Source organism: Condylura cristata, unplaced genomic scaffold (assembly GCF_000260355.1).
Source record: "Condylura cristata isolate star-nosed mole 26May11 unplaced genomic scaffold, ConCri1.0 scaffold00024, whole genome shotgun sequence".
Taxonomy (NCBI): domain Eukaryota; kingdom Metazoa; phylum Chordata; class Mammalia; order Eulipotyphla; family Talpidae; genus Condylura; species Condylura cristata.
This window is the reverse complement of record NW_004567125.1, coordinates 20,310,411-20,331,099: the sequence shown is the minus strand read 5'-3', so window position 1 is coordinate 20,331,099 and position 20,689 is coordinate 20,310,411. Positions and strand designations below refer to the sequence as shown.

Here is a 20,689-nt window from a genome sequence, read left to right as displayed (position 1 = left end):
AAAGAGATCCTCACATCCTCTCTCAGCTTTGTTTGACATGAAACAGTCTCCTCCAGGAGTCCCTGCCCTGAACCATTGTGAGACTTCAGGCTGGTATTTGAAACCTTTAAAGGGCCCCCACAGCATCAATATCCCATGGTGAGATCTATGCAGGTATGTGAGTGACCTCCCAAGACCCCTATCCAGTCCTGGATTTTCCTTAATACCAGAATCACACAGTGCACTGCCCCAACAGGAAACCCCCAGCCCCCCAAATCAGTCACATTCAAACTCCAGGTGTGCCTCCTGGTCAGAGCAGGGCAGGGTGTCTTGCTCCCACAAACCTATGCATGCAATACCCACCTTGTCACCTTCCCATCACCACAGTAAGGAGCTCCGTGGATGTGAGTCAGAGGAGGCGAAGCTTCTCCTAGTTCTGTTCCAGCTTCTGCTTGAACTTGGTACTGATACACCTGCCCAGGTGTGACCTCCCTGTGGAAACCAATGGGTTGTGACCACTACTTCCAGAAAACAAACATGTCCTGGATCCTTTGCAGATGGGTTGCAAGAGGTTAAAAGAAATACAACGGGCAACGTAAAAGTGAAACAGGCCACATTATGTGAAACAAAGATCAGGGCACTTAGTTTTCTAGAACTGCAGAATGTTTAGACTACTTATTTTGGTAATCCCAGTATGTTTCACTTAGTGAGGTATAAGTTTTGCTGAATTAATTAACAACTTTTCACTCTCTAGGAAGGTGACATTTCATTCTAAACCATGCTTTAAAAAAAGAAAAGTCTAACTACTAAAACGTAGTTTTGTGCGTCTTCAAAGTAAAAAAAGAAAACAAACAAAAAAACCCAAGGGAAACTTTAGCATTTGGGCTCAGCAAAGCATTTCTTGGGTAGGTGGGTCACACGTTTCTTGACTCTCATGAGAATTCTTATCAATGAGAAGACTGAATCCATAGAAGGAAGAGGAACTGTGTCTTGGAGGAGGAAAAAGTACCCTCCTCCTTCATCATTTTTGGGATGTAGTTCCACAATGAAAAATACATTTCATTACAGTCTACATCCAAACCCGCCCAAATACAATCTTCAGGAACGGAGTGTTTTATCAATTGACTCCAGAGGTGGAAGGAGTTTACCAGACTCTCTGTTGAGCTTAAACACACAAACCAGGTGAAGAGCTCTTAGGTGAAAGGATGCAAAAAGGGGAAAGGGGCTAGTTCCAAAGACAAACTGTGTCCTATTAGTTTTCCCCAGTGCCTGCCCCAGTGAAAACCACTGCCAGTGTTAACTGCGAGGGGCTGAGCGTGCCAGCAGAAGGTTGCAAAGGTTGCTGGGGATGTCACTGCCACCTCATATCTGCCAAGGCCTCTTGTAACAGACTGCCAACTCCATCACAACGCCACCGCCCTCTTGCTTGATGCCACAGCCAGCAAGCGGGAAAAGTCAAGAGGGTTCGAAACACCATTAACACCTGTACTGGCTCTCAGTCATATTACTAGGAAAGTCACCGAAACATCAAAGACAAAGACCTACATTTCCAAATTAGTGTTCTTCAGGGGAGTTCATCCCATGGGAACACCAGAAATTTCAAAAGCAAAGCCTACGTTATATCATCATCAATTTTGCTGGCTTGCCTTTGCAGGACTGCTCCTGTTAGCCTTATCAACCAGCCACAAATAAAGTCTTACACTGCGTGGTAGGAAAGTGTCAGTCTGAGTGTTCACGTCTTAGAGGAGAAGCTCAGCAGCAGAGAGACCTGTCTTCAGTGATGTGAGTTCACAGAGGGCAGTGTGTTACTAAGGAAAGGGGACCGAAATGAGATTCAGTCCGAAAATTGGATTTTAATCCTGAGTCTGACACTGGAGCACACTATTCAATCACATTAGAGCTGCACTTTAGTTTCTTATCTATAAAATGAAATATTATTGACCTTCAAGTGTGTTTGTGTGAGCATGTGTGCAGATAACAAGTTAGACACCAATGTCATTTTAACTGCTTTCTTAGAGAAGCTCAAAAATGGTGTGTTTTAAATTTAAATCCATCCAGCCTTTCATTCACATTAGCTGTTTTTTTTTTTTTTTTAAACCCTAGTACTCCATTTTATTTCAGTCATGGAGAACAAATACAAAGCAAAGTTTGCATCCAAGAACACATTAGTTTTTTGACCACTGTCTTCTAGTTCCAATTCAGAGTGTAAATATTAGCAGGGAAGTTAAGTAGTTCAGCTCAAGGTGGACATGTTCCTCTATGTTCTGTAGCTAGGGTGGACTGCAAAATGGCTACAAATCCTTCCCAGTTCAGATGAACCCCTGCCATGGTGTGATGTGACCCTGCCATTCCTCTTATCAGGAGTCTGCATTTGCTACTCCACGTATCTGGAATCGGCCATGCACCTTGCTCTGGCAAGTGAAATGTTAACATAAATAATGCAAGCACAGGCTTGAAAGGAGTGAACACAGTGGGTTTTTCCTGCATGCTTCTGGGAGCCCCACCACCACCATGAGAACAAGCCCGGGCAAAGCCTCCTTGAGAATGAAAAATTGTGTGGCATCTTCCTCTTCCCAGACATGCAAGGGTCTTAGCTGAACATTTAATGTGTGCATTAGACTGTTCTGGAATATAGCTCTCTGGCCAGGGGCCACCAAGAAACCCATTCAACTCAGAGAATCATGAGAAAACAGCACCTACTGTTTTAAACGACTATGTGTGTGACGACTCCTGATGCAGCAAAAATTAAGCCATGTCGCCACTTCAATAAAGCCTTTGCATCCTGTGCACTGCCCTCTGAGAAAAATCATGCGTGAAGTGAGGAGAATTTGCTCCTGGACATGCCAGCTTCCTCCTCTAGAAGCTGAATTCCTGTATCTTATCGCAGCACTAAGCTCACAGTGCCAGCAACACAGCAGAACTCACTAAAAGTAGAAAGAATGAAGACAAAGCTAGAGGAGGAAAGTAGAGAGAGGGAGGAAAGGGGGAAAAGCGGAGACTGTGTCGCACACACCATGAGGAAACTGTGAAACTGCATGCAGTCTGCAAGATGCCAGGTCTCTCTCCTCAACTGTGGAGGAGCTACCGGAGCCTTCATGCATTAGCACAGCTGTGGCAGATTCTCCCAAAGCTGCAGCAAGGCATCGGAAATTAAATCTTGCTACCAGACAGGATATCTGATTCTCATCAACTGACTTGCCGCAATTACATGCGGTCTGACTGAAAGCCTCAAGTGCTGGCCTCTTTCTGCCACAATCCTACTAGTGGTGTCTTATGGTCAGGACACTTGCACACCCCTTTCTGGGAAGTATTTTCCTCCATCTCAGATAGGCCACTTTAGAATAAAATTCCCTCTGAGGTTCGGGTCACTTATCTAACTATGGACAGGTCAGGTTGTAAAAAAGGAAGAATAAAGGAAGTTAAAATCCACCCCCAAAGTCCCAGGAAGCCCCATGACTTAGAAAGCTCTACTGCCCAACTCACACGTCCGTGAACTTCCGGAGAGGATGCGTCACCACCACTGGCAAGCCACTCGCAAAAGGGGGTTCGCGGAGCACCTGGTACCTCACAGGTCTGCAGCCCGAACACAGAGGACTGTGGGGCCGAGAAGTCAGGAGGGCTGCATCAATCTCCATGCGCTCATCAAAAGTGTAGACTTTCACCCCCACAACTTTCCCATCAACGTGCAGTTTGATAGTGAGTGGGGTGTCACAGAAAGTATCTAAGGGACCCAGGTGCACAGACTCTTGGTGTTCCAGCAAGATCTCCGTGTCAAAGAGTGCCTGCGAGGAGTCCATGGAGAGGTAGGTGACCCAGAGGGTGAGGGAATCGGCTTGGACAGGGTGCTGGAAGAGCAGCTCCAAACTACAGCCTTCCACAGGGCAGGGGACTGTCATGTTCATATGATATAGGTGGAGTTCAGGACTCCAGGCCTGCAAGCTTGGCTCACAGGGCTGATCCACATCTGGGGGCCCTAGAGGAAGAAGCACAGAAAGACACATCAGGAATCACCATTAATAGTCTGAAAATATATTTCCCAGATCAGCAGCTAGAACAAAGAAGAGAACTGAGAGCAAATTCCTACAGAAACTGGTCAGCTGAATGGGTGAGATCTTAAATACTACTGAAGACAAAGATATAACACTTCAAAAGTATTCTACTCTTGCTCTGTTTTACTTCTACATGGGACCCTGTAATAGGAGACACCTCAAGGTCATGGGGAAGAGAGTGGCCAAGATCCTAAGTGAAAACCTAAGGCCTATGCAGAGAAAGTCAATCATATCCCTAACCAATCCTTGAGCAAAGAATAATCTTTATTTTTTTGTACTCAGGTATTAAAAATTTGTGCTTAAATTAATGCTTCTGTAGCCACTTTAGTTCTTAATAATGGTAATGTTCATTTTAGACTGCCACTCTAATCTTTGTTTAACTAGGCTCTTCACAAAACTTTTACTCCCCAAGACAGTCCCTTGACAGTCCTTCCAATCAACTATTGGGCAAACCTTGTTGATTTTTTCAGTTTTATGTAGGAGAACTGGGGTGTAGGCCAGAGGTGCAGGGCGTGACAGTATTCACTAAAGAGAATAGGGAGCACTCTCTAGTAGACTGATTGAAATACACTGCTCAGGGGAGCAGTGGGTGAGACAGGAAACTCAGGCCACAGTGGTAATGGCAAACTTAGTCCCTAGTATACCAGGTAGGACCCTAGGCAAACTTTAAAACCATATACTGACATTTGCCATTGAGTTGAGGTGAATGTAAGGAAGCAGCTCACTGCATGGAGGAAACTACAGGCAGAGGATGAAAAGGGTATTCTTGAGTGGGAAAAATGTAGAGCTTCAGTAGTCAAGTGAAAATGTAATAGTGAAATCTTCAATTATAGCAGTGTTTTAAAATTAAATGAAAAAATACACTCAAATATAAAAGATCACAAAAAGAAAGTTGATGGCCAAAAGTATCATTACATATATCAGCACATATACATGTGCTTGTGCATGCTTTACTGAAAACTCAGTCACTTTTAGTGCGTATATTTTAAGTATTATTTGGTTCTTCACCCTTTCAAAGAAAAGGAAAGCCAGTGTTTTTTATCAGTATCTTCCAATATTTATTCCCAAACACCAGCAGAACTAAAGCCCTTGTAAGTGAACCAGGCAGCAGCACTAAATGTTAGAAACTTTTTACTATGATCTCATGTTATAATAAAACATGATGTAGAGGCTAACTGTTGACTATTTTGCCTCAAGACACAATACACAAACTAGAACCCAGAACTTCCCATTCCTCTCACCTTTACCAAATGACTTTTAATTTTTCCAATAATAAATGCAGGTCAAGGAGTCAAATAGGTATTAAAACAGCACAGGAAAAACTTTCCCATAGCAATGGCCTTTTATGAAATGCCAGCCTTTACATGAGTCCAATGTAGCCTCCATGTAAGTTCAACAGTCACTTTTCATTCTTCCCTGAAAATGCTCATTTGAAAAATGTCCAATACAATCAATCAAGTAAATTGTTTCGCTCCAGATTTCTCCCTGAAGCTCTGTCATTTGAATAACTGGGAGGCCAAGGGGACATCTTGCAGATACTGTAACTTTTAGATCTCCTTTTTCCCTGTCAGAATCAAGATGGGAAACTAAATGAAATAGGACCATTTCCCATACATCTTACTGAGTGCTTTTCAGGATCTTCATATAAGAAAAAAGATGATGATTAGTAAGTATTGCTGACAGAAATGGAAGAAGTCAAGCCATACATCAAAAGGGACTAAAATCCATGTCAACAGCATGAACGAATAGATCATGCTGGCATTTGTCTTAGAGACACTGATAGACATATGTGAGTGGATATGTGAATGAAAAGTTGGGGGAGGGACAGGAAAAGGGACAGCTAAAAATATCTTTGGCTCCAAGAGCCCAGCTTAGATCATATCCAAAGCACAACAAGTCCTGGTGATTGATGGACTCATAAAATAATGTAGATGAGAACAATCAGTGTGGAACACCTAGTCCACCCCACCCCCACCCATACTGGCTGAGCCTGTGTGTGAGTGTTCCCTACAACACGTTCTCCATTACTCTCCTGACAGAGAGGAGGTAGAGATCAGCTTACACTGTCATGGAGCAAGGCTGCTCCCTGGGCTGGTAGGCACATGTAGCCCACACGTCGGAGCTATCTCAATGGAAGTCACCCCCTGAGTTTGACTAACTTCTTCATCCCACTGTCCTCTGCTTCACTCTAGCCCTGCGTCTCTGTGCAAAGGATACATGAGACATCCAGCACAGAGAGGCCAGGCAGAGTCCTTCCCAGACTCCTGGAGAGAGCAAGGCAGTCTCTCTCTCTCTCTCTCTCTCTCTCTCTCTCTCACACACACACACACACACACACACCCCACTTTTCCTCATGCCATTACTCCACCCTTTACCTCCACCCTCATTCTTAGCAGCCACCAAAGCATATAAAAAGCCATAATCCTTTACCCACAGCCTCCTCTGGAGTCCAGTAGCCGGAGGAGTCACACACACGCCGGGAGGAAGCCGTGTGCACATACTGACGGAACGTCCCATCTTCCGTGCAGGCACTGCACATGCTGCCGGGAGTCCTGGGAAGACCAAGTGAAGACAGGGTGGGGGGATCTCTCAGATGAACTGGGATAAGGAAATCTGGAAACCCTTGGGAGTGGAGGAGTGGCAAGAGGCAAGGAGGCCTAAGGGGTAAGTGGGAACACAACTATTTCTCAACTCATTTCCTTCTGCAGACCTTACTTTTGTAAATTCATAGTGACATCAATATTTCCAGCTTAGGAAGTAGAAGAATTTAACAAAGTCATGAAGCAGATTTGCTGAGATGAATGTGGGTAGTTCCTATCCTGGAATATTCAACACAATAACAGTCTGAGAGCCACACAAAACTCCCTTCTATATCAATTCTCTATGGGTCCAGCAAAGACCTCTTTCTTTTCCCCACTAAAACAGACAGCAACTATCAGAGTAACTGTGATATCTATATACAGTCCTGGGTCTGACCTTCCTGCTGTTAATCACATACATAAAGCAAAAGTCAGTAAAATGCAATGCCCTTTGCCTCTCCGTCACCCATGGGGGCACATTCAAATTCCTTACCTGGATTCAAGAGCCTTCTCAGCTAGCCTTCCTTGCTTCATGAATTTTATATTCCCATCATAATGAACTAACTCCATTCCCAATCACAAGCTTTACTTCTGCCTAATCACATTTCTCACCTTCTGTGGTTAACTACTGCCTACTTGACCCTTCAAAACCCCATTGAGGTGCTTGGGCTGCTTTCATGAGTGGCTAGTACTCCCTGGGCACCCACTGTATATTCTGGCTCCTGTCTGAGGACACTGCTGTGCCAAGTTAAGAGAACTCCCATTCCTTTTAGTTCTCCTTTGCCCATGCGCAGGTTCAAACTGAACTCTGTACTTTCACTCCCTAGCAGTTAGCACAGAAACCAGCCTCAGCTGCAAACCTCCCCTCTCCCCCAGCACTTCTTTTCCAGTCATCCAAGACAATTAGTATTGATGATGAAGAGCTCCTCAGGCACCAAATTCGGGGTAGTGGAATAGTCACTATCAACAATGATTGAATAACCAAGGGAAATCACTTAGTAAGGCTCATTAAGATATTTAGAATGTTTGAAGAAGCCCAGTTATGATGGATGCAACACAAATCCAGGTATCTCTACTGGTTGGGGGAGGAAAACAGTATCTTGTAATATGCTAGAAAGACAATATGGTTGGGTAGGGGTGATTACTACACAGCCAGCTCCCATTTAGTAAGTGTTAGGCTGGCAGAGGCCCCAGCAGGAAGTAGTTACGGACATGAGTCGGCGCCCATTACCAAAGGTGGGCCGAAATGACAACGGAAAAACGCAGGTGGAAACAAATCTTGCAAAAAAACCACCAGTGGAAAACATCCTGTTTTCAAAACTGGTGCAGTCTCGCGTCGGCTCCCCCTTTGCGGCTATAAAACGCGTAACCCCCTGCCCGAGTGCGCAACTCCACTTTTTCCCCCACCCCGAATGCGCCCGAAAGGGCAATAAACTCTTTCTTTGCTATCTCGCCTTACATCTTTGGTCTCTTTTACTCGCCTCTATTTCTAACATTTTGGTGCCGAAACCCAGAAGCCGCCGACGGTTGACTCCAGCTGGCTGGACTCCCCTGGCTCCTGAACCTCTCTTCGACTCTCCCCTTGCCTCCTTTGCCTTCTCTTCTCACTGGCTTTTCTTTTCACATTGTCCCTCCTCTGCCTCCATTGTTGGGGACACCTCTGACGAATATTACTGCCCATCCACCTGGTCCAAAAAGAAAAATCGACTGGCTCTCAGGGAGATCACCACTGCTTGGTGAGAACCGGCCATCCTCTCCGAACCCTCCGCCTAACTGCTGCTTCCAAACAACTAATGGTGGGCCGCAAACAGGCCATCAGGTACCTTCCCTCTCTTGCTTCTGCAGAGCAAAGCCTTTCCTTCCTGGTTTGGTAGGATTCTTCTGTCATTGGGCCCCTAATTTTGCTTTCCTGACCAAGCCACTGTATGTCATGGCAAAAGCAATTCCTACTGGCCCCTTACCCTTCAATGGCGAGACCAAGAGGGCCTGCTTGGCCCTCCAGCAGCCCTTCCTCAAGGCCCTGGCACTGTCTCTGCCTAACATGACAAACCCTTCTCTTCATTCACTGGCCCAGGCCCTCAATCTCCCCTGTCCTAAGGGAAGTGACCCATGTCTTCCAGTGGCCTGTCTATCAAAAGGATCAGTCATCACCCCCTTCAGGTTCTATCCTCACACACTTTCCAAGATCTCCTTGTCTATGGGGCTTTCCCAGCTGCTCCAGACTTACATTTTAACCCCAATATCGCCTGCTTTGTTTACCCTGGCCTATGTTAACAGAGAAACTTGCTTCTAAGGTCTTTATCGAAACCTCTCCTGATGAAGTCTCTTTCCAGAAAAAACTAGTATACTTATCTTTTCCCCTTGGAGAGGGGATATTCTTCTCCCAGTAAATGCCTTGATTTCTTTAGCAAAAAATTCAAGATAAAATCTGTCATGTCACTAATTGGGAAAACATTTTCTCACACAAAAGTAGCGATAAAGGACTGATCACAAAAATATACGGAGAACTGATGAAACTCAACAAAAATGAAGTAAACAACCCCATCAAAAAATGGGCAGTAGAGCTAAAAAGACACTTCTCCAAAGAGGAAATGCAGATGGCCAACAAGCATGTGAAAAAATGTTCAACATCCCCTGGGCACCCACTGTATATTCTGGCTCCTGTCTGAGGACACTGCTGTGCCAAGTTAAGAGAACTCCCATTCCTTTTAGTTCTCCTTTGCTCATGCGCAGGTTCAAACTGAACTCTGTACTTTCACTCCCTAGCAGTTAGCACAGAAACCAGCCTCAGCTGCAAACCTCCCCTCTCCCCCAGCACTTCTTTTCCAGTCATCCAAGACAATTAGTATTGATGATGAAGAGCTCCTCAGGCACCAAATTCGGGGTAGTGGAATAGTCACTATCAACAATGATTGAATAACCAAGGGAAATCACTTAGTAAGGCTCATTAAGATATTTAGAATGTTTGAAGAAGCCCAGTTATGATGGATGCAACACAAATCCAGGTATCTCTACTGGTTGGGGGAGGAAAACAGTATCTTGTAATATGCTAGAAAGACAATATGGTTGGGTAGGGGTGATTACTACACAGCCAGCTCCCATTTAGTAAGTGTTAGGCTGGCAGAGGCCCCAGCAGGAAGTAGTTACGGACATGAGTCGGCGCCCATTACCAAAGGTGGGCCGAAATGACAACGGAAAAATAACAAAAATAATGAACAACCATATACCAGAGACATTTTGTGGGGGTGGAGTGAGGAATGGGATCAAAAACGGGGGGGGGGGAAGGGAGGGAAATGCACGGGACTATGGTGGTGGCACAGGGGTGATTTGGTGATGGGAAACCCGCGGGGATTACAATCGAGATGGAAAAAAAAATGTGCAAAATGATGTAAAAATAAACTCTGTAATAATAAAAAAAAATCTGTCACGGTTCACAAGTTGAGTAAAGTGAGCTGTGGGTTTAATAAGAAAGAAATATGTTGAAAATAAGTATTTTGAAGGTCTTGAAAAGAAAATGTAGCACGTCAAGAAGGTTGAAGTTGTGAGAGCGGTGAAAATGTTATGTGCTAGAATGACTTGATAAGTTTAATATCAGTACTTATGTAAAACCAAACATTAATTTCTTTTTCATCTGCAGTAAGAACTCAAATATTCTTAAACTATTCTGACTCTAGGCAGGGACCATATAGAGACCCTTTTACCACATTTGGAAATTTTAGTCTTGTTGACCTTCCCTTAAGTTTGTGCCTACTTAATAGTTAAAGCCAGTTGTACTTCATTCCTTTCAACCTCCTCCAGGTCCTCTCTCTGAAACAACTGCCACTGCTCTTGAATCCCACCCAAACCCTGGAACTGCTCAGAGACCTCTGACTCCAAGGGGTCTCCTGGAATTTCAGTCCCACCAAAACCCTTTTTGTCCTATTTTTACTTTTCTCTGTAAACCTTCTCTTCTGACCCCTCCCAAGATACAAATTCCAGGTTGCACACAAGTAGGCAAAATACACTTCCTCCACTGAACTGCATCTTACTCACTTTGATACCTACACTGCCATCCAGTCTGGCTCATCTCTCTTTGTGCCTGATGGACTCATGCATCAGTCTCTCCTGGAAAAGTACCTTCACCACAGAATGGCACTCTCAGACTCTACAGCCCAGGTGGACAGGCCCATATCTGGTCATCCTCACCACACCAACGGTTGTGAACTCCAGGGATGTGGCCACTGGCATCACCTATTCTTGCTCTGACTGCGGCTCCTGATGAGTTCCCCTGTCACCCAGTGACACCACCTAATACACAGATTGCTTTCAATCCTTGGGATCTCGCCAGTCCAGAATTGGCATGGGACTCACTCAAACCAACAATCTTATCAACACTTCCAACTCTTTAACCTATACTCCATACTGTTGGAGTCATGGTTCACATCCTCACTCCTGACATGGATTCTCCCGCAGCTGGGACCAATAATTATGATTTTTTTCTTTCTTTCACATTTGCTCCCTGTCTCCTCAGGTTTTTCCAAATGTGTACTTCTGAAACGAGTCACCAATCCTTCAACCAGCTTCTCCCCATGTCTATTTTTACGGGAGGAATGCTGTTACTACATAAATGAATCAGGGCTGGTTGATTAGCAGAAATGGTTTTACAAAACAGGCAGGGATGAGATCTCTTATTCCTCCAACAAGGAAATATGTGTGCTGCTCTGGGTGAAGCCTGCTGCTTCTATGCCAATAATTCTGGGGTCATCAGAGACTCTATGCCAGTTTTCTGGGCTCGACTAGCAGAAAGGCAGAAACAGTGGAAATTGTCCCAAAATTGGTATGAAGGATGGTTTAACTGGTCCCCATGGCTAACAACGCTTATAACGGGACTTGCTGGACCATTAATTCTAGGTATCCGAGCATTAACTGCTTGCTCCTTGTCTCATTAGGTTTCTCAAAACACAGGTTTCTTGGATAACCCAGACGACATTCAACCAACTGGTTATCAGAGACTACCAATCTTTTCCGTCTCAGGCAGAGGAGATAAATTTTAAAAGACTACCTTAAACTAGGAACCTGGCCAGAAAACCTAGCCTAATTTTCTTTTCCAAGGTTTCCACGACGACCTCCCACTCAGGCAGGAAGTAGACTATGAGAACGATGCTCATTCAACACTTATTAACAAAAGGCTGAGAGAGGCCCCAGCAGGAAGTAGTTTTGGACATGAGTTGGTGCCCATTACCAAAAGTGGGCAGACAAGACAGCAGAAAAACAGGTGGAAACAAATTTTGCAAAAAAACAAAGGTGGAAAACATGCTGTTTTCGAAACTAGTGCAGTCTTGAGCTGTCACCCCTCTGCACCTATAAAACCCATAACCTCCTTCCCGAGCATGACCTCACTTTTTCCCCTGAAGTTCACCTGAGAGCACAATAAACTCTTCCTTTACTATCTCACCTTACATCTTTGGTCTCTTTTACTCCCCTCTATTTCTACCTATAAGCCCCTATTAATCTGGCATTCTGCTCTAGATCTAGATGCTTTTCACAAATTGTTTCTAATCCCTGTAAGAACCCTTTGTTTACAAAGAAGGACACTCAAACTCTGAGAGATTAAGTAAATTGCTAAAGTCACAACAAGTTCCTTAATTCCCTTGAGCAAGTTCCCAAACACCATCAAGTGTCCAGTACTTTAGCAATGAAAGGTGTAGTGCAACCCCAACCTCTGACTCCAGTCAGCACTCACTTTAAGTGTAGACACAATTCTAAACCACATTTCCTTGATGCACTTGGCCCTCCCACAGCCTCTGCTCAGTGCGTGGTTCGGCTCCTCTCTGACATAAGGATTCCAAATACCTACCCGGGAACAATAAACAGAACTCCAAGTGTGACACAAATGGCTGGTGTGTGACGTGAGTCTCCCCGACAGACGTATCGGGAAGCCTCAAAATAGCAGCCCACCTAGCTGAGAAAAGGAAGCGAATCTCAGCCTTTTCTGCCAACAGACTTCAGCAAGCCAGGACTGATGTCTGCTTTATCGTAACGTTTGTACCACAAAGAGAATTGAAAGATTAAATTGTTTACACGTTACGTAAACAGATGTAAAACTCCGGCTTGCACATGCCCATGAAGGACACACTGTTCAGCCTGGCCGACCAAAGCTGCACCGGAAGAGGATTCTTACATGTCTTGCATAGGTACATGCTGACTCACAGGGGAGCCCTCAAGCACTCAGGTGTGGATGACAGTCAGGGCTTCTTTCTAAGGACTATGGGCTTTGGCAATCATATGCATTAGGCATGCATCAGGTCATCAAGATCCCACCAGGCTGGAACCATCCATTTGGAAAATGATTCTCCTACTCTAGGTTCCCATCCCCGTCTATTCGGTCTTCTCTCTCAGGCTTTTTCAAAGCTAGAGTGTGAAGGAACAAGTTGCAGGGACACCCAGCTCCTCACCTGGGACTTGACATTGAGGGGAAGTGTGACATGTATAAGAGGGCCATCTACTTGCTAAATGGGGAAGTTCTAAATTCAAAGAAACTATTTACTCCATATTCCTTATTTCTGAGATTCAAGGATGGCCCCATATCACCTCTAATTAGTGGTGGAGTTTGGCTTCTAGGCCTCAGATATCTCACTTATAAAGCAGGAGTTGTGTTTTCTGCAGGGATAAAATGAAACAAACCCAGGTAAAAAGACTTTGCACAATGCTTCACACATGGAGGGACTGAAATGGCATAGCCAATCATGATTTAGAACAAGGTGGATGTAGGTTCTGAAATTAGAGACAGCGTAGATCAAACTGGGATTTTGATCCTTCTTAAACCACGACCCCCTTCCCATCTTTCTACCAGCTGTAAGATGGCATTATTTTCCTACCATCTTTCCTTTTTATAAACATTCCCTTGGCCTTCATTGATATCAATATGCAAAGAATAAACAAAAGCAAACTTCTGATATCATAATGCTCTTCAATAAACATGCATTAGGTGTCTGTTGAGACAGACCAAGAGATAAAGACACCAAAAACAGTCCCGCCTTCAGAGTTGCCAACTGAGTGGGACAACTAGGGAACTGAGCAGACAATGACAATTCCACAAGACAGCTGCCATAGTGGCATGAGGAGCAGGCCACAGAAGGTAATGGAGAAGGCATTGGAAATGTCTCCCTATGCAGGTAAGCCCCTGAGGCACAACTTGGACACTGGGCAGCTTCAGAAGTTCCTGGAGGTAAAAACTTCCCTTCTTTTCCCCAGCAGAAGTAATCCACATACTACATGACATGAAGGGGGAAAGATTAACTCTGGGTATATTGGTTCATCTTTATCACATTTATCACCATCTTTATCACATTTATCATCTTCTTCACAGCTGCTGGAAGCCTGATAGAGGTGATATTCCAAGGCAACGCCTGATAGGCTCGTCACCAAGGAGCAGCAAGGTGAGCCACTGGCTTACAAGCAAGTCCAGGGAGCTCTGCTAAGGAGATGACAACTGAAGCAGGTGCCTAAGCAGTGGTGCCCACATTTACTTCCTTTCTTCCTCTTGTGCATCAGAAACCCCACAGAGAAATGACACCGGCTCTCCAGGCTCACCTGTCATACACCACTCCACTGATAGGAGGCAGCCAGTGGATAGTGAGGGACTTGGGGGTCTGCCCGATGACCATAGGAGGGATGGGAATGGGGGTGGGCTTTCGGCTTTCACTCCATTGCTGATAGACAAGGTCCAGATAGCAATGCATTCGGGCCACCTGGTTAGGGGTGAAGCTATCGGTACAGTCATCATCTATAAAGACAAAAGACAAAACATGGAGGTAAAGGTTTTTACCTGTGAAATCCACCTCAATGAGTATAAATTCCGCATTGTTCCCGCCCTACACACCAGCATATAACACAATATCTCATACTTATTCGGAATACTTATTTCAGAAATACTTGAATGAGTGAATACATTCTCTTCCAGAAAAAAAGCAAGCAAAATAAACAAAAAAATAAAAAGCAGAGACTAGCATTTGCTTATCTCTAAAGTCTAAAGCAGAGTCATCATCTTTTTTTTAAAAAATGCATCTGTCAGTCATTTACATGTCTGTGTAAGTTTGGGTTAGCCTTTTAGCCCTCCACATGTGTACTGACCCTCCCTTGACCATCCCCATGGCCTGTTCCGTCTTTCCTGTACCATCTCTTCCCTCTGCCTTTCCCATTACTTTGGTAACCAGTGTATTTTTCACAAAGTCTGAGCCCTGTTTTTGTTCTGCTTTGTCATTAAATGCTTTTTGTCATTTATAATCTACAGATAGCCATTTGCCTTCTGACTTATCACACCTAGCACAATCACCTGATGTCCATTCATTTTGTTCATTATTTCATCTTTTTAAATAGCTGAGTAGTATTCCATTGAGCACAGATCCCAGAACAACTTTATTCAGTCATATTTTTGAGCACTTCGGTTGGTTCTATCACTGGCGATTGTGGACATAGCTGCTATTAACATCAAAGACATTACCTTGATGTTGGGCTGGGCAGGGTGGGACTCAGACCCTGGGGTACAGGGTTGCTCTGAGCTGATGGCTGCTTATTCAGAAAACCACAAGATGGCAGTATTTCAATACATGGCCTTTTCATCCGTGATGGTTTGTGGGGATGCAGACACCTGCTTGTTTTATGCCCAGTGACTTTGGCAAAGGTTAGTAAGTATTCAGAAAATACTCATGGGACTTAGAGCAAATATCTCAAAAAGGTAGCAGAACTGGGTGGGGATGGTCTCCATCTTACTCTTGGAGATGGCAAAATCTCCCACTCTTCATAGAAATTGCAAGGGATTTATTTTAATTTCAAGACCCTTTTCAATGAAAAATAATCAAACGATCTCTTCTCCTTATTAGATGGTTCCTTTGCCCATGTCTAAAGCATTGCCTACACAACTAAGCCCTCACCACCCCACTGTGTGGTCTCTCTGTGCCACACTATGTCCAGTGCGTCCTTGATAAGGAGCAGGAATCCTGGTCCTCATGATTCTGATGCTCCTGGGTTAGACATCAAAATGAGACAGAGGTAGGAATATATTGTTGTCTTAGGCAAGAAAGTCACTGCTCTTTTTTCCCTTCAAAGGCAGAGCTAGGGTTTTGTGGGTTACCCTATTTTGAATAGTTCTAGAACTTATCACCATTCTAACCCCTGCACCTTAGAGAAAAATTACCTCCATCCTACAGCATGATAAGGGAGCAAGTTATCTAATCAAAGCAGTCCTTAATTTTAAGGATACATTTTTATCCGTTATCAAGAAACTCTGGATGGCATTACTTTTTGTCGCACACGATGAAGGTATGAGAGGACAAATAAGAAGAAATCTTTTTGTCACTTTTGAACTCTTTTGCAGAATCAACATATAAGAAGGTGAGTAAAAATAAAAATAATCATATTCAGGAAGCCAGAGAGACCTCAAAAGGTGTTTTGCTTTTGGCACCTGTTCTGAGATGCAAGTGTGCTTGTCTTATAATCTCTCCAGTGGTAGAGAATCCAGTCGCTGAGATCCTATAATATCCCAGTATTTCTTTAAGTCCTTCAAGGACATGAGGAAAAAGAATATACCATGATTATACATACTTCCACTCCCTGACAGGAGTAACTTCTGGCTAATCCTTTCCACCACCCATACCTTCAACCTCCCAGGACTAAGTCCTACGACCTGCTGAATCTTCAAAGGAAATGAACCCAAGACTGATGCGATTACCTGTATAGCTCATGTAGTTACTGAATGGAGCTCCTGGGAAGTGGGCGAAGCCACAGGTATCATTGGTAGGTTCTGGGTCCTGGCAGAGTTTACTCTTGGGAGTAGGGGCAGTGTCAGCACAGAGGTCTCCAGTCTCCATGGATGGCACGGTCTCCCTGCAGGGGTCATCACAGGACTCTCTTTCACTGACCCCTTTGAAGACATGGTAGAGACCCAGAACATGCCCCACTTCATGGATCATGATATTGGTATGGCCAGGCATGCCATAGTAGGCTGGGTTGAGGACCACACCACCTGCAATGGAAAGTTTAGAAAACATATCTGAGCATGTAAAACAGAGCAACCCTCTGATCTTTAATCGTGTCCTCTGATAATCATCGCATGTTTGATATCATCATCTTAAAATGCCTGGAAAGAATTTACTTCATAGGGCCTCTCTGGTAGCATAAGAGTTAAGTTTCAGTGCTATCAAGCTATCTCCAGCCACTGCAGCATGAGCTTGATCCCCAGCCAGAGGATGAGCCACATGGCACAGCAGACCTCTCCTCTCTTGCCCACTGCTCCCTTCAATAGTGTATTTCAGTAGACCCACCTGTTCTACTCCCCACTCTGTCTCTGGTGAATCTCTCACCTCCCGCTCTTCTAGCCTACACCACAGCCTACACCTAGCCTACACCTTCTTGTATGCATAAAACCTTCTGAACTCATTAATAAACATTTTGTTAGTTCCTATTACTCCTGAGTGCTGAATTAAGTACCAACAACAAATAGGTAAGACAGCATGATTATCAATGCTGACTGCACAGTAAAATCACGATGTCTAAATGCTACCCCACATGACTTGAGCCCAAATATTTGAGAACAGAATATATCACTATTTTAAAAACTTTTCCAGGTTGAGAACTTTGGTCTAGGAGAAAGAACATGGGGTTTGGAGTTAGGAAAATCTGATTCCGACACTGGTGCCTCCAAGCACGAGCTCTGAAGATTTGAATATCTTAGTGTATAAAGTGGATATAACAGACCCCATGGTGTCACTGTAACCTTAAAAATGAGAAGGCTAATGACCTCTGAATTCCCCAACTTCTATCTGCCTAGCTTCTCAACCCCTGCTTCCCTTCTTTTCCCGTGAAATACACTTGACCTTTGAATGACACAGGCTTGAACTCTGTGGATTCACGTACACATGAATTTTCTTGTAAACAAAGTAAATGTAGGATATTGATAAATACGGCACAGTAATATAAATGTATTTTCTCTCCTTTATAATTTTCTTAACATTTTTTCTAGCTTACTTCATCATGAGAATACAGCCTATTATATATATATATATAATATATAGTATATAATATATACAATATTCAAAATAAATGCTAATAACGTTTTATGCTATTGGGAAGGCTTCCAGTGAACAGCAGCTCATTGGTACTTAAATTTGGGGACAGCCAAAGTCATTATATATTATATATGGATTTTAGATGCATGGGGGGTCAGCATCCCAAATTCTAGGTTTGTTCAAGGATCAAGTGTACTTAACTTTCCTTCTTTATCCACCTTGTCCAAATTGCCAAGATTAGCCTTACCCTCATTTCTAGCATCTGAAACAGTGGATCTTTCACACATTTTTTTTACAAACTTTCTTAGGTTCAGCAGCAACCTTAGCTGTGTTTCAAGGTTGGCCATGCCCTTATGGGCCAGAGCTGACCCATTCCCCAGGACTTAGTTCATTACTCCTCCATGATCCTTCCCTTGATCAAGAGACTACTGAGTATAGCAGCCCCCCAGAAGAAAAGTCTGTCATTCTTTAATCCAGTCCTCATTCCAAGGACTATCCCCCATTCCTGAGTTCTACATGCTATCATGTAAATAGCAACATAAATGATTTTGTGGGCAAGACACAATCATGTATCTGGTATTGGGGTATCTGGTTTCTACAGCAAATACCTTGACCTGCCATTACTACCATCTGGTTTCCAAACCCAAGTTCCAGTTTCCCCCTGTCTATTCAATCATGCTGACATTAATTTAGCAAGTCTAGACTTACCCTGAGATATAGTGTCTACTTACACATCTAAAATAGACCCAGACTTTGTCTCCCTTCCTTGTTACTTCTACCACTTCCATTAAACATTCATATTACCCAACATTATTATTTTTTATTTTATCAAATTATTTTGTGCATCATGATTAGGTCAACATAAAGTTGAAGTAGTTTGAACACACATCAATTTCAGTAACCTCCAGAGTACCAAATACACCATTTTCCACTTTTGAAGATGCTTACCCCTTCATGTTTACATGTGCAATCATGGCAATAGTCACTTTCAAAGTTCACAGGCCATTATATTCTCAACTCTCCAACTGACCTTCACATCAACTCTCCAACTGACCTTCACATCAACTCTCCAACTGACCTTCAAATCAAGAAAGATGTTCGAAGAGAACTGTCTTCTGTTCTCTCCCAAATGCCTTTACAATTACTCTTTTATCTTCAGTTTTCCTCCTCTACCTCACTCCTCCCCTCTACATACAATCAATACTTTTCTCTCCTCTTTCTTTTCCTTCCCCTCACCTCTAAGTAAACTTCAGATTAAGAAACTAATCAGAAATAGGATGTTCAAGGGGGCTAACATTCACTCTTAGTCTTGGTAACCCTTTGTGGAAGGAGAGAAGTAAATCAGTGTTGTTTGAGATGAATGCAGCATGTCACAAAGGATTGAGGTTAAAGGTCCTAACAAGTCCTGCAGCAAATTTGTGTAACTGTTTGTTTCCCAAACTTACTTGAACTTGTTTTGGGTAGAATACTTTTTACTTTGGAGACCAACTTAGGGAAAAAAAAAACTAATAGTTATTTTCTACATATATTCCTTCCTTCTAAGCACTGTCATATTCCCTCATATATTCAACCCAAATCATCTTGTGATCTTCTCCACTGTAACTAAAGGAAATGAGAGTTGAACAGAAATAAGACTCCAGGGATAAGGAGAAGGAGTGGTAAAAGTACCATGTGTCAAGGAAGGAGGAAAGACTGGTAGTGTGACCTTGAAGACACCTGAGGATGATCTGAAGGAGGTTGTTATAATAGTGAACTTTCCATCAGCCTCTGAAAATCTCTGCCTCCCTCCACACTATGAGATCATTCCAAATCTAAGAATAGTCTCCAAGAGATTCATAGTCACCTTTCAATAAACTAGCTTATTTATAAGTGGAAGAGAAGCATAAAAATGTCTTTGACACTTCCAGCAAGTCTCCATGCCCAGGACAATTGGCCAGGGTTCCCACCCATATATCTATTAGCAGACATTCCCAAACAGCAGAATACAGATTTAACCAGACAGCACTTAAATTTTAATTAGAAACATAAGCCTTTTAACACACTTACTGACAGTTATATTTTTGATTCTGGAGAGACGAGACTTCTGCCCCCAAATCATCTGTATGGAACACACAGTAATGAGCTTAGTTACTATATGTGTGTTGAATAGGATCTTGCATGTTCTAATTTAGGATTAAGTGCTATGTACACCAGTACAGTTCAAGGTCCTTGAACTCTTACAGTAATTCTGCCTGCTAGAGAACCTGTGATGATGACATCACACTGGCTAGAACTGGAGGAACTTGGAGTGTGGTCCTTACCCTAATTGGCTATATGACCTTGATCCTGCTCTTAAATCTTTTCCTATGTCTCTTCCTCTATAAAAATGGGGGCCTAGATGATCTTCTCACTAAAATTTCTCCTTATTCTCACCCCACTCTCTAAGAGCTAACTTTCAGGACAGTGGGAGATGATCATAAATACCATGTGAAGAAATTTGTGTTATCATGAACTGTCACCATATACTTTGTTTTCCAAAACTCCCATATCTCCCTCGCCTGAGGGGAAGGGGAAGACCTGGGAACAACAGCTACTGATGTCCCAATATTATATCTGTTATAGACTGTCAAATGATCAAGATTCACTGCCCATTAATCCTCACATCCTTTTTACCAGCTTGAGCTCTAAATTTTCTCCCATGTACACTGTTCTAGATCCCTCTTTATATAACCAAAACAAAGGTGTAACATTATGAGATAGGTGAACTATAATCATTCATAGACACAGACACACAACCCCAACATGGGTAACAAAGACATTCATTTATTTCATGGTTTAATTCATAACAGCTCTTTCAAATTTTGATAAAAATCACACACATGTGTGTGCACATATGTACATACATAATCATGCCAAAGCCTGAGTAAAGCATAAAGACTTTGTTGCCCCAAATCTAAAAGTCTAAAAAGAGGAATGTGAGGATTTCTTTTCATAAGAAAAGAAGCAGCCATATGCTAAAAGTGAAACAATACTGAGATTATCATGGCCTCTGTACAAG

At 43.3% G+C, this 20,689-nt stretch overlaps 1 protein-coding gene across 2 annotated transcripts in view; it reads right to left on the bottom strand.

Moving 5' to 3' along the window:
- Nucleotides 1-20,689, bottom strand: part of PAPPA2 (pappalysin 2) — a 262,642-nt gene that overhangs the window by 130,221 nt on the left and 111,732 nt on the right. For both annotated transcript variants that reach the window (XM_004688509.2, XM_012729236.1), the window contains exons 4-8: nucleotides 16,317-16,610; nucleotides 14,180-14,372; nucleotides 6,459-6,580; nucleotides 3,463-3,952; nucleotides 343-471 (exon numbers count right to left, since the gene is read on the bottom strand). In XM_004688509.2, the coding sequence (XP_004688566.1) occupies nucleotides 343-471; nucleotides 3,463-3,952; nucleotides 6,459-6,580; nucleotides 14,180-14,372; nucleotides 16,317-16,610 (1,228 nt within the window). The remainder of the gene's footprint in view (nucleotides 1-342; nucleotides 472-3,462; nucleotides 3,953-6,458; nucleotides 6,581-14,179; nucleotides 14,373-16,316; nucleotides 16,611-20,689) is intronic.